This window comes from Zalophus californianus, chromosome 17 (assembly GCF_009762305.2).
Source record: "Zalophus californianus isolate mZalCal1 chromosome 17, mZalCal1.pri.v2, whole genome shotgun sequence".
Taxonomy (NCBI): Eukaryota; Metazoa; Chordata; class Mammalia; order Carnivora; family Otariidae; genus Zalophus; species Zalophus californianus.
The window spans coordinates 46,780,385-46,797,294 of record NC_045611.1 but is presented as its reverse complement, the minus strand read 5'-3'; the positions used below and the strand labels follow the sequence as shown (position 1 = coordinate 46,797,294).

Below are 16,910 nucleotides of genomic sequence, written 5' to 3'. Positions count from 1 at the left end.
AGGCAGCCTTTCCTTTCTTGGGACCCTAGAGAAGGCCTCACCTCATGAGTCAGGCACTTTTCAATGAGCTGGAGGTAACTGGTGATGTTCTCCTCGTCTGGTCGGGACACCAGCAGCTGGGTGCACACTGAGGGGCAAGGGAGAGGGAGGGACGTTAGCCCCAGCATGTCCTCTGCCATACTCTAGCTCCCTCGGCCCCTGCTGGCCAGCACAAAAGTTGGAAGAGGACACTCCGGATGGATGCGTTCCGGCTGTGTGCGAAGCACAGTACCTGGCTATTGTGAAGATATATAAAGCCCGCCACAGTGGCTCAGAGAGGTGGAATCACTTGCCCCAGGTTACACAGCTAAAAGGATATGGACCCAAGTGTAAAGCTGGCTATGCCATGCTGCCTTAGGAAAGGGCAAGCCCACTATGAGTTGCACCATCCCCGTCCTGTGGACTTTAGTCTCCTGTGAAAGAATCAACGGATTTGCCTCATACTGTACACAAATTCCACTGACACACTGTTCCCCCTTCTGCTCAGGCTGGAGATACTGTGCGGGTTAAGTAAGGGTTGTCTCCCACCATCAACTGGGACATACCTGAGGGCAGGGCCTTGCTACTCAGTCTCAGCCACTCTCTGAAGTGATCTAGTCCCCAGGGTACTTTAAAAGCTCTGCTCCCATCATTTAACTTGGATTTGATCCCTGATGACTGGGTTCACTTGGCTCCCTGTCCCAGAACTTCTTGCTGGGCCTTGCCTGGTCTCACCTTTGCCCATCACCCGTGTAAACTGGCTGGGGATGTCTCCGTCGGCGACGGGAGCCGGGGCTGGTTCACTGCCATCAGTGGGAGCTGGAGCTGGTGGAGGGGGGTAGCTCTCTGCAGCTGGAGGGTCCTTGGCCTCAGTGCCCTTGTCTGTGCCGGGGTGAGCCAGGGGAGGCTCAGCACCTGGCAGTGGTGGCTCCCCCCGGCTCCCATCCTTGGCAGTAGGGGTGGTGGCGGCGGCAGCAGCCACAGTGGCCTGGAGGACGCTGTAGGCCTTGATGGGGGTGATGATTATCTGCTGCAGCTCCTGCAGAGCGTTGCGCAGATTCCCGCCTTCCAGCACATCCTGAGTAGGGAGGACACATCTAGGGTCACATGCTGACCCCCACAGCTACATAGAATGACTACACAAGTGGGATCAGACAGAGCTTGGAGAGGGCCGGTGGAGGCTCGTGTCCTAGCACTTAGAGAAGGCAGGTAAGGACAAGACAAGCTCACATATACACACATATATGTACCCATCTGTATACACGTACTCCCGCTTTCCCCCCTTCAAAGTGGAATTCCATGGGGCTCAGGAGAAGGTGGTCTGATGCTGGGGCCTCAGGGTCCCACCAAAGATGGAACCAGAAAGCAAGAGGCAAGGAAAGGGAAAAAGGAATGCAAATCAAGACAGATATGAAAGGAGAGTGAGTGAATGAGAAACCACCAAATGGAAAGAGAGATCATGCACACAGGGAGACATTCTGCTCCATCGGAAACACCAGTCAGAAATGGAAAAGTGAAAGGGGACAGCAGGGATTGAGTTAACAAAGTCTGGAGGCACAGACCAGGACAGAAAGGGAGGGGAGCCTCTCAGCCACGGGCAGGTGAACCCTGTGATCCAACTTGCTCTTGGCCTCCCTAGGGCTGGGGCCTCTGGAGGTCAGACCTGAGGGCTGGGGAAGCCCAGGGGAGGCCACCCAGAGCCACCGGGCAGTCAGCTGGCCTTGGAGATGGGAGTACCAGGTCCTCACCTTCTCCAGGGACTTGAGGACGCTCTGCCTTTCACGCAGCTTCTGGATGCTCAGGGCTATCTTGTGGCGGGCACCTTTGGTGACATTCTGTGGTAGGGGCAGAAAGGGAGAGGAAGCTGGAAATGTGAGGCTGAGGTACTTGGGGTGCCCCAACAAGGCCTGAAGAGACATCAGAGGCTGGGGCCACGTCAAAATGGTGCTGCCCATGACACGTCCCTGATGTTCCCCTTGGCGTCACCTGAGACTCCAGATGCTGCTCAGTCAGCGTCATCATCTCCTCGTAGCTCATCTGTGAGAAGAGGGCCGCGTACTTGTGCAAGCGGAGGCTTTTGAGCCATGAGGGCACATCTGTGGAAAAGGAGAGAAAGAGGTCGGGAATCTGGCCCTTGTGACCAGGGCAGGGGAAGGGTTGTGGGGTGGGAGCAGTTTTGTGCAGTTTTTAATGGTCCATGCTTGGTGGAACGCTGAGGCCCCAGCATCAGACCACCTTTTCCTGAGCCCTATGGAACTCCGCTGTGAAGGGGGGAGAGGGAGTGAGGGGGTACAACATAACCGGAGGTCACATGAGAAACTGCAGAAAACTGGGAGAAGTAGGGGAAAGCCAAGGGTCCATAAGGCATTTTTTTTTTTAAGATTTTATTTATTTACTTGAGAGAGAGAGAGAGAGAGAAAGAGAGAGCACAAGCAGGGGGAGCACAGGCAGAGGGAGAAACAGCTTCCCCACCGAGCCGGGAGCCCGACACGGGGCTCGATCCCAGGACCCCGGGATCATGACCTGAGCCGAAGGCAGACGCTTCACTGACTGAGCCACCCAGGCTCCCCCATAAGCCACTTCTTCTCCTGCCCAGTTGCACCCTTCTAGGTGGCCTTCCCTGCTATCAGGACATCTGACCCTTCTGAGCTGCTTGATTGGTCATGTACTAGGATGACTTCACTGGTATCCCTAAAAGTCTTCCTGGAACTTCTGTCCCATCAGCTACTGCTGTGTCCTGGTTGCCTTGTTAGGCTGGGGTGTCTGAGAGCAGGGGTTTCTCCCCTATCAGACCAGGGCCCAGAGGGATCTCTCTGCTCAGTGTTGAGCCCTAAGGGCAGAGACTCACTCCCCGCTCAGACCTGCCCATGCCCAGGGTAGGGTACAGGGTGACAGGACAGAAGGCCACAGCTCCCTCCTGTCCTCTAGGCTATGCAGAAGCCTCTCTTCAGAGAGTCCTAGTGCTGCCCTCTGCTGTCATACCTTTCATGCCACTGCCGTCCTCCTGGAAAGTGTTCCGGCTGGAGCCCTGCTCCTCCGTCTGCTCACTGCCAGAGGAGGCCACGCTGCTCTGGGGCGAGAGGGGTGCGTGGTCGGGCGTGGTGAAAGCGGCCCGGGCCCCGAGCTCCTCTGGACTCGGCCACTCACCAGGGGCCTGGGGGCTCGTGGGGATGAGCGACATGGAGCGCTTCAGCGGGCTGGGGTGAATTTGGCAGGGGAGACCTGGCCAGAAGGGGAGAGGCAAGAGGTCAGGCTTGGAGATCTGACCACAGGAGATTATACCCCCGGGTTGGTGCCACGGACGGCGGCTTGGGCCCAGAATCCAACAACAGGAAGGGACCCTATGGTCTGAGGGGAACCACCTACAAGACATTGCTCGTTCCCTCATTCCTCCCCACGCCCAACCCATCAGCAAGCTCCCAACCACATCTCTGGGTCTCCTCACTTTCTCTTCCGGCACCCTGGTCTGGAGCTGGTGCGCCCTGCTGGAATTACTGCTGCAGCCTCCCTACTGGTTTCTTGCCTTCATTCTTGCCCCCTACAGTCCATTCACCTCACAGAAGCCACGTTGATCCTTCTAAAAATGCAAATCTGACCAAGTCAGTCCCTGCTTTAAATCCCACCTAGGACTTCCCTTCACCCTGAGGATAAAACTCAAACTTCACACACCTACAAAGCCCTGTGGGACCTGGGCCCTGCTCATCTCTGACCTCTCACCTCCCCCAACTCACCCTTCAGTTCAAGACTTTTTAGCTTTTGCTTCCCCACCAACCCTTACTTATTCCTGGAACACTCAAGCTGTCCAGCCTCAGGACTTTTGCATTTGCTCTTTCTTCCTGTCTTCCTGATCTTAGCAGCTGGCTCCCTAAAGTCTCATCTCCAGCAAGCATCATCTCTTCCAAGGCCTTCCCTGAATAGCTGCCTGCAACCAATCTTGGTTACTCTATTATACGACTCTTACTTAGCTTCCTTATAGCACCTACCATAACCTGGAGTGATTTTACCTAGTTATTTGTGTACATGCTTATGAATGGCACACCCCTGCTACAACACAAGATCTGTGACAACAGAGACTTGTCCTGTCTTAAAGATCACTGTATCCTCAGTAATTATAGTGGGGCCTGGCCCGGAGGAGCTGCTTCATTAGCATTTGTAAAGTAAATGAATTAATGAAATACATAAACTGCTTCTTTGACATCCCTGTCATTGGGCCTCACCACCTCCCAAAGATTTTTCCTGAACTGAGCTAAAACCAGCCACCCATGAGGCCCAGTGACTCAGGGTGAATCCAGGGTTTCTTCCACAAGATGTTTCATACTCTCCATTCATCCCATTCCTGAGGTAGGAAAAGGGTTCCAACTTGATTTTAACCATCCTCAGGACAAGGCAGGTTCCACGAGCTTCCAGACCTTTCCACATAACTACTCCCTCTGCCTAAACTCACTGCTCTTCCACCCTTCCCTCCCAGCCACTTCAGCCTTCACTCTTCACTCGAGTGTTAGCTTTTCTGTGACTCCTTCCTCTGCACGCCCTGGGGCCCTGTGTTACTGCCTCAAGCCTAGCATTTACTACTTCCATCACCAGCCCGCCTCCTACACTGGACTCTGGGCTCATGTATATTAGGGCCACATTCCGGGGGGGGGCCTTGAAGGATAAGGTGAAGCTTTTCAATTTTTAGCAGTTGCAGGAATAGCAACCCCGCTCAATCATTTCTGCGTCGCCAGGATGAGGTGCAGGGCATGATACACAAGAGCCCTCGGTTTCATAAAAGCCCAAAGGAGGGCACCCATGGTCCATCCTAAGGGTGCTAAGGGCGCCTCTGAGCTTGACACAGGGAATTCAAAAGTACCCAAAGTCAAATAAAAAGACAAGGACACAAAGCCACAAAGCCTCCCCTGGGAAGGTGAGAACACCAAGGCTCAGGGAACAGAAGCACTTTGCCCCAGGTGCCACAAGGAGTTGGGAGGCAGCAATGGAAGAACTCTAGCCTTGTTTCTGATGGAAAGGCTGGGATTCCTGCCAGTGCTCCACCAAAACTCAACCCAGGAAGGACAACCAACCTGGTACAGGCCCCAAACCACCTTCCTCCATCTGTGACAAAATCTATGCTCCTAGCCAGGAAGTCACCTGAAGGACAGGGCAGTGCACTGATCCATCCCCTCAGGCCAGCCTCCACCTCTGCCTGTGACCTCTGGGGTCCTCTTCTCATGGCTTCTTCCAAGTGTCTGGATTCCCAGAAAACGGCACCTTTTGGGTCCCATGGGACTCGGTATAGGCTTTTTTTTTTCTTTTGCCTGTCTTCGTGCCTGTGGCCTCCTCCTCTTCCCTTCTCAGCCAAGAAGGAAGCAGGCAAGGCTGAGAGGGCAGGAAATTATCCTGATTGGAGTGATCGTGCAGTTCCTGAGGAGTCCTGCTTGGCCAGGCACTGGGGTGGAGGCCGGCCACAGCATGAGAGCTATAAAAACAGGAATGCCGGAGATCCAGGGCCTCACACTCTCCAAGAAACCCTGGTCTGTCCTTGGCAGCACCCCAAACCCACCCTGCCTGCCCCTACAGGCCAATCCTTGCTCCCCACTCAAAAATATTTTAATGGTTTCCTGTTTCCTGCAACTGCTTGAAGTTGAAAAGCTTCACCCTATCCTTCAAGGCCCCCAAAATGTGGCCCTAATATACTGAGATTTGGGAGTCAAGACAGACCTGCACTAAAATTCTGGCTCTGTCACCTATTAACTTTATGATCCTGGGCAAGTCACTCTGTCTGCCCCCTCTGCCTCCATTTCCAAGTAATGTCCTTGGCACAGGGGTAGGCACACAATAAACATGAATGTCTGCTACTGCTATTACTCATTTAAATCCTTCCATCTCTCCATCCCAGCCAGACCTGTCTGAATACTCCAATTTGCCACCCCTGTGACTTCATTTCATGCTGTGTCCTCTACCTGGAAGGCCCAATTCCTTTCTCTCTTCTGGTTCAACCGTTCTGACGTTGCTCCAGCTCAGTCCTTTAACAGCTGCTGTCCCCACTGGAGGGAGGAAGTAATGTATGGGCACCCTACATGGGTAAACCCTCCCCTTGATGAGGTCCGAGCATCTATGGCAGGGTCACTTTTAGGTGGAGGCAATGCAAAACAGCAGTTAAAAGTATGAGCTGTGGAGCCAGATTGCCTGGATTTAAATTCTGGCTATACTACCTGGGGCAGGTGACTTTTCTGTGACTCAGCCAAAGAATTTATATGCGTAAAGTTCTCAGGACAGCTTTTGAAAAAGCCTGAATGCTCAATAATCTTAGCTAGATTTATCCTTATTAATATATTTTCCCAATTTGGACCCAGAAACTGTGATGCTCTGAGACTATAAAACAAGGTCTAACACACTTTGGGTGGCTAGAGATGAAGAAGTGCTCTCCTATCCCTCTGTTTTCCTTGATTCTTACCAGCACCTGAGAGGGAGGCAGGTGGCCAGGACATCCATATGAAAGTGGGGGAAGAAAGAGGCTCAGGGCATCAAGGATGTGTACCAGGTGCCAACAGGAGACCCAGGGTCGCCCCACCCCTGAATGGATGACATTTTACTGCCACTCATTCTTGGCTTGCTGTAACCACTACCAGCCAGCCAAAGGGGACCAGCCATGCTGAGGTTAAATCTTGGAAACCTCTCACACCTGGAGTCAGGTAATATTACCTCACCAAGCCTTGGAAATGCCACTTTCCCTTATCCTGTTCATTTCAACTAATATTTCAAAAATTCATTAGAATACCAGCTCCTCTTGCTCACCCCAGCCTCTGGGGTGCTGACCAACACAGCCCTTTCCAGACCACTTAGTTGGAGGACAGCGTAGTCACCAGGGGCAGACTCTGGTGTCAGACTGCCTGGGTCTGAACTTTGGACCATTCCACTACTTGTTCTGCGTATAACCTTGAATACATGACTTCACCTCTCCGAGTCTCAGTGTCATCTCTAGAATGGGGCTGATGATAAAGTTGCGACAAGGATTAAATGAGATCACGTCAGAAAAGTGCTTACAGCACAGTCAACGCTCAACAATGTTACCTACTATTATTAATACCTTACAGTGTGAATTACATCTTACATAAACAGGCTTACAAACACAGATTTCTCAGAAACAGTGCTGTTAGCTGAAGCCATATGCACAAATCCACAATGTCTAAGCTGGAAGGGACCTTAGATTATGGCCAGTAACTCAATGCTTTCAGAGGTCCGGAAGGTATCGGACATGCCCAAAGGAAGGTGGCAGGGGCACCGGCCAACTGGGGCACATGTATTTTAAGGGGGGGACACAATATTCAGCCCCATCTTACTGTTACTACAGGATTATAGGACTTGAGTTGTCAGATTTTTTTTTTTAACTTTTAAGAGAAACTGAAATCTGGATTATTAGGGGAAAATTCCCCATTTCTTATGTCACCAAATTTATTTTAACACATAACAAGACAAAACCAAAGTTTCACTTTGGGCTCAACAAGACATGTCTGCAGGTCAGATACGTCTCCCGGAACGCCAGTTCACAAGCTCTGCACGGCCTCATAAAGCTGAGGTCCAGAGAGATTATGTGACTTGCCCAAGGCCAAAGAGCGAGTCAAGAGCCCAGTTTGACCTTTTTCAAGTAGGCATGGCCTCCTGGAACCCCCACTCTCTCACCTGCATTTGCGTTGCTCCCAATACTGTTTATGGCTGGCGGCACTGAGCTGGATGGGTGGAAGGGCACGTGTCCATTTTCCCGGGGTGGCTTGTCCTGCCAGCCTGGCCCTGCCTCCCCAGGGCCCAGCTCTGCAGGGCTCCCCCACTCATCTGAGCCTTGGCGTGAGTGGTACGTGGGCTCAGGCCGGGTGCGGAAGCCGCTAGCCAGCCGCTCTTCCAGGTGGCTCAGCCAGAGGGCCAGTGCATTGCGGTCCTCCAGTGTGGTGGCTGGGTGAATGAGGGCGTAAGAGAGCAGCTGGCGGCTCTCCTCAATGAAGGCATTGCTCTCGATCGAGTAGGCCAGCACTTTCTGCAGCAGCCTCATGTACTCAGACTTGGCCTCTGTGTTGCCTGGCTGAAGCAGGGGCAGGTGGGACAGCAGGAGGGATACCACCTTCTCTTTGGACTCCTGCTGCCACTGGCTGACGATGGCTGCAGAGGGAACAAAAGGAAATGTCAGGGGAGCCAGGGAGACCCAGGAGTGCTACCTATAGTCTGCTCCTTCAGCTCCAATGTCCTCTCCCTTCTCCTTTCATGACCCCTAAGCTTGTCCTTCGTATTGGTGAGACCCAATGCACTCACCCTACTGCCAGAGTAATTTTTCCTGGTTCCATCCCTCCTACTTTCCAACACCTGCTGTGGCTCGCCATCAGCCAAACCTGCTACTCTGGAATCTGAGCTCCTCCTGCTGTCCCCAGGCCTGACCTTCTTGCTGTATCCCCATTCATTATCTTCACAGCCTCTACCCACACCCCCTTTCCCCTATCAAAAGAGCCTCCTTCCTGACAGGGGATGACAGTGGAATATGATGGTTACCAGTTTGGGCTCTGGACTCTCCAACTTAGTAGCTAGACCCTGGGCAAGTCACCTTGAACCTCACTGAGCAATGATTTCCTCACCTGAAAACTTTTGGAGATAATTACAGTACCCAATTCACAGTGTTGTCCTGAGATCCAATGAGCTAATAAAGAATGGGACGTGGCCAGGCATATGGAAAGAATGCATTTACTAAACGCCTGCTGTTTTTTTTTTAGCATAGCTTTATTTTTATTTTATTTTTTTTTTAAGATTTTATTTATTTGACAGAGAGAGACATACCGAGAGAGGGAACACAAGCAGGGGGAGTGGGAAAGGGAGAAGCAGGATTCCCGCGGAGCGGGGAGCCCGATGCGGGGCTCGATCCCAGGACCCTGGGATCATGACCTGAGCCGAAGGCAGATGCTTAACGACTGAGCCACTCAGGTGCCCTTTATTTTTAAGATTTATTTATTTGTTTGTTTGTTTGTTTGTTTATTTATTTATTTGAGAGAGTGAGCAAGAGAAGGAGCAGGGGGAGGGGAAGAGAGAGAGAGAGGGAGAAGCAGACTCCCCACTGAGCAGGGAGCCTGACTCGGGGCTCGATCCCAGGACTCTGGTCTGGGATCATGACCTGAGCCAGAGGCAGACACTTAACTGACTGAGCCACCCAGGCACCCAAATTCTGGACTGCTTAAACCTGCCCTCTTCCGGGAAGTCTCCCCAGCTGCTCCATGATATAGTGATCTGGCGACGTCTTCTTCCCACCCCAGAGTGTGATAGCCTAAGTCTGTGGAGATGAGCCAGGTTTCCCCTCTTGACCCAGAAGGGCACTCCCCAGGAATAAGACCACAGCCTGGCCACATAAAGGAGGCCTTAGGAAGGAACTGTTACAGGTCTGACTGTCCTCCTTGAAAACCTTGTTACCACTTCTGTAACTAGCTCAATGGAGTAGAGGATGGGAGAAAATGCTGACAGGGCAAAGGAAAGGGACAAAGAATACCAATACTTGAGAAAAGAGATAATGATCTCATAGGGCCAACTATGTCCTCCCTCTTGGGCAACTGAGCTCAGACCTGTAGCCAGGGTGACTATCTGCAAACACCTAACACAAGCACTCTGAGATATGAGCTACTTGGGCTATTGGTCAGGTCCTGGGAAGGGGTAAAGAAGCTGGCTCTAACCTGACAGAGCTAGGACCCTAGAGGGGTGAGTGATGAAAAAGAACAGGTAGAGATGTGGCTTATGTCCCTCCTCTCCCATTTACTGACCATGTTACTCTGGGCAAATGTGGTTAACTTCACTGAGCTTTACTTTCTCTGTCAGGTAGGGGTCAGAATCATTCCTACCTGGCACAGCTCCTATGAAGTAAGTGAGACCACAGCACAAAGTAGGGCACAAAGTAAGTCCTCAGCAAATATGAGCCGCCCTATTGAACGTCACAGTTACTGTATCTTACTGTTGCTCCTTCTTTTCAAATACCCCCCGAGATTCTAAAGCCACATGCCCACTCCTGGTCCTGGAAAGGCTGGGAATGGGCATATATTATATAAGGAGAGCCTCAGAATACTAGGCATCTGGATTGCAAGTTGAGCCCCGACCTGGATCCCTCTGCATCCGATGGTGTTTCAACCCAACTTCCTAAAGGCTTAAGTTTCCAAGGACCACTGGTCTCCTCTGCATAGGGAGCCTTGCATAAAAACATGAAAAACACCCCCTCACGCCTCTCTTTCTCTTAATGACCTGTATGGAAATCTACGGTCCAGGAATTCACATAAATTTCTAATTCTGCGGGGCGCCTGGGTGGCTCAGTCATTAAACGTCTGCCTTCGGCTCAGGTCATGATCCCAAGGTCCTAGGATCGAGCCCCGCATCGGGCTCCCTGCTCTGCGGGAGGCCTGCTTCTCCCTCTCCCACCCCCCCTCCCCGCTTGTGTTCCCTCTCTCGCTCTCTCTCTGTCAAATAAATAAATAAAATCTTAAAAAAAAAAATTCCAATTCTGCTTAAATCTGTAGCTCTAAGAAAATGAATCACACACAACTCCCAACTCCTGGCCATATAACTACACATTTTCTTGGCCTGGGACTCTCTGCTCTAAACTTCCTAGAGAACCCCTGTTTGAGTGCCCAGGGATTCATCCATTTATGCAGAGTCCTCAATTCCTGCTATGTCCACAGTACTGGCCAAAATAGCACAGTGACACTACACACTAGTAATAACAAGTAGCATTTATTGAGCATTTACTATATGCCAGACGCTATGCTAAGAACCTCACCTCAACCCTCGTTTAACATCTCCATCTTATAGATGAGGGACTAGATTCAGAAGGTGGAATCACTTCCCCAAAGTGACAGAGCCAAGATCTGAACCCTGGTCAGTCAGCCTCCAGAACTGGGAGGAACTTTTACCCGTAACACTGTACTAGTTCTCCAATGCCAAGTCTCTTGTTCTCCATCCCACCGCCGTCCCTGGCTTTCCAGATCTCATGCAGGACCTGCCACTTGAGGCTAGGAAACCTCATCTCCTCCGCCTTCTCTTGAACCAGCTCCCCACGACTCCAAGGCTGATTCTTAGGTCATCCCCATATCTAAGGATGTTTCCAAGGTGGGACAGGCCTTCCTGATTTCAGGAAGCCTTCAGCTTTCCCACCCTCCTACCTCCATCTGGCACTTGATCATATAGGAACGAATACCCTGGTACCCCATTTCCCTGACTTAATACCTGACGATTTTGCTCTTGATGAGAAGGAAGAAGAAATATAGTGATGAGGATTAGGGACAGAAAGTGAATGGCTTGCATCCCGCCTGTGTTATACAGTTGCCTGGGCAATGTGCTACCTCCTCTGGAAAAGGGGGATTACAGGGCTATTGAGAGGATTTAGGGAGGCAACGCATGTAAAGCACCTGACAGAGTCTACCCACAGTAAGCACTTAGTATGTGACTCAGTGATTGGTGTTTTTCTTCCCTCTCTAGCAGTCAGCCTACCCCTTCCAGCCCTACCCTGATGTTCTCAATGGCTGTTGTTTAGGCCTTACAGGGTAGCCAGAGGCCTCTGGGACAGAGAGAAGCCTTGTCTATTCCCTCCCCCACCCCAGAATACTGCCAGGACCCCAGAGCTATGGGACACAGCTTCTCCTCTGGTACTGCCAGGGGACATGACAGAACAGCCCCAAGGCTTGGGCTCAAAGAAGGACCTTGTTCTACTACAGAGAAAGGAGAAAGTGGTTTTGGACGACTGGAGGCTGACCCTGGGGAAATGTGTTCATGTGTCTGTGCAGCGGTGCGGTGGGGAGGGCGGGCCTCCCATGACTGGGAAGCATCAGTGAGCACTGGAACTGGTCCAAGGAATTTGCGCAGCCTCAGGCCCCTTGGGGTGAGCCCAGCTGGGGCTGCAGATGACGGGTGGGGATGAAACTTCGTTTCCTGCTCAGATCAGAAAAGTCTGGCCCAGAGTTGAAGCACAGCAGGGGCCTAAGGAATACCTGCACAATTGAACCCAGATGGCCTCCTAGAAGGTACTGGTGTCTAAGTGTGTATCATGTGGCCTCTCAAGGATCCCCTGACCTCTCAGGTGACCCTGTCTCATGTCCCAGCAGAGTATACTGGGTAAGAGCACAGGTTCAACAGGCCAGCTTGCCTGGATTCAAAATCTACCTCTGCTTCTGTGACCTAGGTCAACATAATTGTGGGCCAGTCCTTTAACTTTCTGAGCCTGGTCTCCTCTTCTGTACAACAGTGGTAGTAAAAACCCTGTCAAGGGCTGTTGTAAAGATTCAATGAGACAATCGTGCAAAGCACCTATGTGTTAAGTACTCCATGCATTTTAACTATTATTGTCATTGCTCCTGGTTGAAGATTTAGAGCCCACGCTGTGTGGGGGCTGTGGGGAGCAATTAACATAAGAGGGCACATCTGGGACTCCCCCTTAAGCTTCCCGACAGGGGTGGGGAATTTCATGCAGTTATTTACCAAAAACAGACATGTCTCTGGTTCCTCTGAGCTAGAGGCACAATAAGCAATGATGAAATTCTAGAGGTGGGCGGATGGGGGAGGGGGCTGGGGAATGCCATGATGCCAATGGCTGCTTCTCACCAAGCTGCAAACCTGGATTCTGTAGGCACAGAAAGGACCAGAGAGACTGTGCATGAGTACTCTCCTTGGCCAGGTGACCAGAGCTAAGTAGGTCATGACCCTGGGTCCTGGCAAATCATAGGAGCCAAATATATCTTGGAGACTGCCATAGGAGCAAATCCATTTTTATGTGCTGGGCTGTTGCAACAATCGTGGCAGCCTCAGGCACTCGTCACAGGGGCTGGGTTTGGCTGCAAGCACGCCCTCCTCTACCTCACCCCAGCTCGCACAAACATGGGGGAGGGCCAGGGGGCTCACATTTTTGTTTGATGAACTGTGTCAGTAGAGCTTCAAAGGGGAGGGTGGAGGCATGAGAGCTGAGCTCTGGTGACTCATTCAGCCTCGGCCCCCTCCTGACCTCAGTTTCCCCACCCAGATTCAGTGAGCCAGAGAGGGAGGAGTTTCAACCTGCTGGATACAGGGACTCTGACTCAGAGGACAGGAGGAGGAAAGAAATGCAGGAAATGTGGCCCAGGAAGCGAAGGGGATTTCAGCTTCCCTGGCTCTACCGTTTTGGTCCAAGTCAGCATCAGGGGGAAAGAGAGGGCCAGGGTTACTGTCATAGCTCCACACAGGCAGGGAAGACCGCGCTGGGAAAACGAACAGGGATGACAGCAAGGGGAAAGCTGGGGCCTCTCCTTCCCTGTTCCAGAGACCCGTAGGGTACTACTGCTTTTTTCTTCCTGGGTATTGTTTCAGATTCTGCTTCCATGAAACCAACACTGGCTGCCTGGGCTGGGGGACTTCCCTAAACCCTCCCAGCTGCTTGAGAGGAAGGAATAGCCCAGACCAGATCCCCCTTCCACAGCCCCAACTCCCTACTCCCAGTAGGCTGCATACCCGCACCACCTTCCTGGGCCCACCCAGAATCAGTGCCGGTATCAAGACAAGTGGTTCTCCACTGGATGCACACAAGAGCCAACTAGGGAGCTTAACAAATAGACTTGCTGGGGATAGAACCCAGGCCTCAGATTATTATTATTATTTTTAAGATTTTATTTATTTATTTGACAGAGAGAGACACAGCGAGAGAGGGAACACAAGCAGGGGGAGTGGGAGAAGGAGAAGCAGGCTTCCCGCCGAGCAGGGAGCCCGATGCGGGGCTCGATCCCAGGACCCTGGGATCATGACCTGAGCCGAAGGCAGACGCTTAACGACTGAGCCACCCAGGCGACCCCTCTGATTATTTTTATAAAGTCCTTGCATGGTTCTGACATGAAGCCAGGGTTGGGACCCACTTGCCTAGATCAAGCCCTCTGCACTCCCTGCCCTTTCTGAGGAGATGGGCCGGTGGGTAGCTCTGACCCAAACCCAAACCTGAACCCAGGGTCTCCTTGGGAGAACTTAAAGAAAGGGCAGGGTTGGGTGGCTGGGACACAGAGTACAAACCCAAAAAATGGCAGAGGATCTGCCTCACTGTTCAGCCATCCTGGTCTGAAGGTATCTAAAAAGCTGAAGAGTCTCAGACCCTATGAGGCAGCTCTTCCCTGGGGATTGGTGTACTAAATGAATTCATGATCTGATCTGTGGGGTAAGTGTGCATCTTGGTGGTGGTGGGGGCGGGCGGGGAACACATTCTCTGAAGAGTCCATCTCTTAAAATACTAAGAACTATTCTTTTAGAAGAACGTGCTGGGCTCCCAAACAAAGGCAGTAATATGCTTGGCTGTGGCTCTACCTTCTTTGGTGCGTTATTTCAGAGCCCAAGAGGCACTTGAAGAGTATCTCACTGTTCAGATACAGATCCTCAGGCTCAAGAGGGGTGGAACTGGTCCAACACCTGAGAGGTGTTAGTGGCAGAGATGGATCTAGAACTCCTGGATGTACGGATTCCTATTCTCAAGTCCCATGACAAATGATTCATCCAGCAGGGCATCATCTCTCAAACTGCCTGGACAGCAGAACCTGGGTATGTGTTCCCAGGCCCATCCCCTCAGGATTCTAATTTGGTGGGTCTGGCTTGAGGGGGAGGGGCTGGATTTTAACAGTCACTAACCCTCCACCAGATAAGGTGGATGATGATGCAAGTCTGGGAAACACAAGGGAATGGGAAGGCCATAATGAACAAGGAAAGAGAAAAAGGCAGAGGGTGCACGGTTCCTCCCACAAGGCAGGCCTCTAGGCCCAGGAAGTAGCTCCTTCCTTCACAAATAAGGCAAGGGGGCTGTTCTACTTGAGGGTGGGACCAAGACAGGAGACACAGGCCTCCTTAGTCTTGGAGCCCCATGTCTATTAAGAAAGAGCCACTCAAGGGCGCCTGGGTGGCTCAGATGGTAAAGCGTCTGTCTTCGGCTCAGGTCATGATCCCAGGGTCCTGGGATCGAGTCCCGCATTGGGCTCCCTGCTCAGCGGGGAGCCTGCTTCTCCCTCTCTCTCTCTCTCTGTCTCTCATGAACAAATAAAATCTTAAAAAAAAAAAAAAGAAAGAGCCACTCGAGGCTCTGTAGAATTTACCTTTGTGATCACCTCTCCCTCCAGTCATGCTCTGCTCTAACCCTGGCAGGATTCCTGCCAACTCTGACATACACCATAGCCCTCCTTCTCTCCTCTCATTCTAAGTTTTCCCTACCTCTCCATCCAAGTACCAGCTTGTTATATTCTCACCATCTAACATGGGACTATGGCCGAAGACCTTGATTCATATTTTCATACACCAGTGAATTCATTCCTCATCAATTCTCAGCCCTGGCTAGGCATTACCCCTCAAATCCCAATGCAAACCTTCTGGGATGGGCCTCGGTTCTTGGAATAAAGTGTACCATGTCTTTCAAGGCAATGTGGTAAGAGGTAATATTTTATTTATTTATTATTTAAAAACTTTACTTATTTGAGAGACGGAGAGGGAGACAGCGCATGTGCACACAAGCAGGGGAAGGAGCAGAGGGGATAAGCAGACTCTGCGCTGAGCATGGAGCCTGACATGGGGCTCAATCCCACAACCCTGAGATCATGACCTCAGTCAAAATCAAGAGTTGGAGACTTAACCGACTGAGCCACCCAGGTGCCCCTAGGGAATATTTTAAATGCACATCACTTCAAACTAGCAGTTCCACAGAATTCTAGGAATTTATCCTAGAGATGCTTAAAGGGTACTCATTACAACACTGTAAGAGCAGGACCAAACATACCATTCTATGTATTCTTGCTATTATGCAGCCATTAACCACGAAGGATGTATGTGTGTGTGTGTATATATATGTATATATATATATACACACACACACATACACATATGTATGTATGAAATCTTCAAGTTATACTGTTAAATGAAATTGGTTAATATGTACAGTGTTCCACTCTATGTATTAAAATGATCAAAACAGGGGCGCCTGCGTGGCTCAGTTGGTTAAGCGACTGCCTTCGGCTCAGATCATGACCCTGGAGTCCCGGGATCGAGTCCCACGTTGGGCTCCCTGCTCAGCAGGGAGTCTGCTTCTCCCTCTGACCCTCTTCCCTCTTGTGCTCTCTCTCGTTCTCTCTCTCTCAAATAAATAAATAAAATCTTTTAAAAAAATAAATAAAATGATCAAAACAATGAACAAGCTGAAGGGAGAGTATGTGTACTCATACATGCACAGAATATCTCACAAAACATACACCAACTGGGAAGGAGGAAGTATGGAAGGGAGGAGCCCTTACTTTTTTACCTTTCATACGGTTTGATTTTACAAGTCTTGAAAACAAACACAAAAATTAAACATGTTCTAATAAAAAAACAGAATAAACACCACTGATGGTTCTGATACACAGACAAGATTGGCACCCAGTGCTCAACAACTGCCTGCTCAGGATGGGGTGGGAGGGATGTGTGCCAAAGCTGCATAAGACAATGGCCTGCCCCAAAGGAGCCCTACTCTGGGGGCAGAGCCGTCCTGCAACCAAGAACTCCGGCCCCTGATGCTAGAGAGCAGAGAGGAGCCTTCCCTGGTGGGGAGAGGGGGAGGGGTGTGAAGTTGCGGAGCTCTTAGCCTGCGGCAGCCTTGCTAGGTTCCTGTTCTCACTGTCCTCCGGTGAGGGATTTAAGCCGGTGTGACTCCTGGCCTGAGGAGCCACCTCACCCTATAACCATGGTGCTTCTGTGACTTGTACATAAAAATTCAGAAAAATAAAGGTGACTATTATAAAGGTGGAGGGACCTGGGGAGATGAGGGAAGCCAGGTAACTCTGTGACTCCCCAGTCCCAATCTTAGCAGCCCATGTGGATTTCCTCACCTATAAAATGGGGATAATAACAGTACCTATTTCATGGGGTTGTTGTGAGGACTAAAT

At 51.1% G+C, this 16,910-nt stretch overlaps 1 protein-coding gene across 1 annotated transcript in view; it reads right to left on the bottom strand.

The window, feature by feature from the left end:
• The window catches only part of SAMD4B (sterile alpha motif domain containing 4B), a 35,763-nt gene that overhangs the window by 4,075 nt on the left and 14,778 nt on the right, over positions 1 to 16,910 (bottom strand). Inside the window, exons 3-8 of the mRNA XM_027617536.2 lie at positions 7,678 to 8,148; positions 3,001 to 3,240; positions 2,005 to 2,114; positions 1,767 to 1,853; positions 754 to 1,096; positions 42 to 127 (exon numbers count right to left, since the gene is read on the bottom strand). Of these exons, the coding sequence (XP_027473337.1) occupies positions 42 to 127; positions 754 to 1,096; positions 1,767 to 1,853; positions 2,005 to 2,114; positions 3,001 to 3,240; positions 7,678 to 8,148 (1,337 nt within the window). The remainder of the gene's footprint in view (positions 1 to 41; positions 128 to 753; positions 1,097 to 1,766; positions 1,854 to 2,004; positions 2,115 to 3,000; positions 3,241 to 7,677; positions 8,149 to 16,910) is intronic.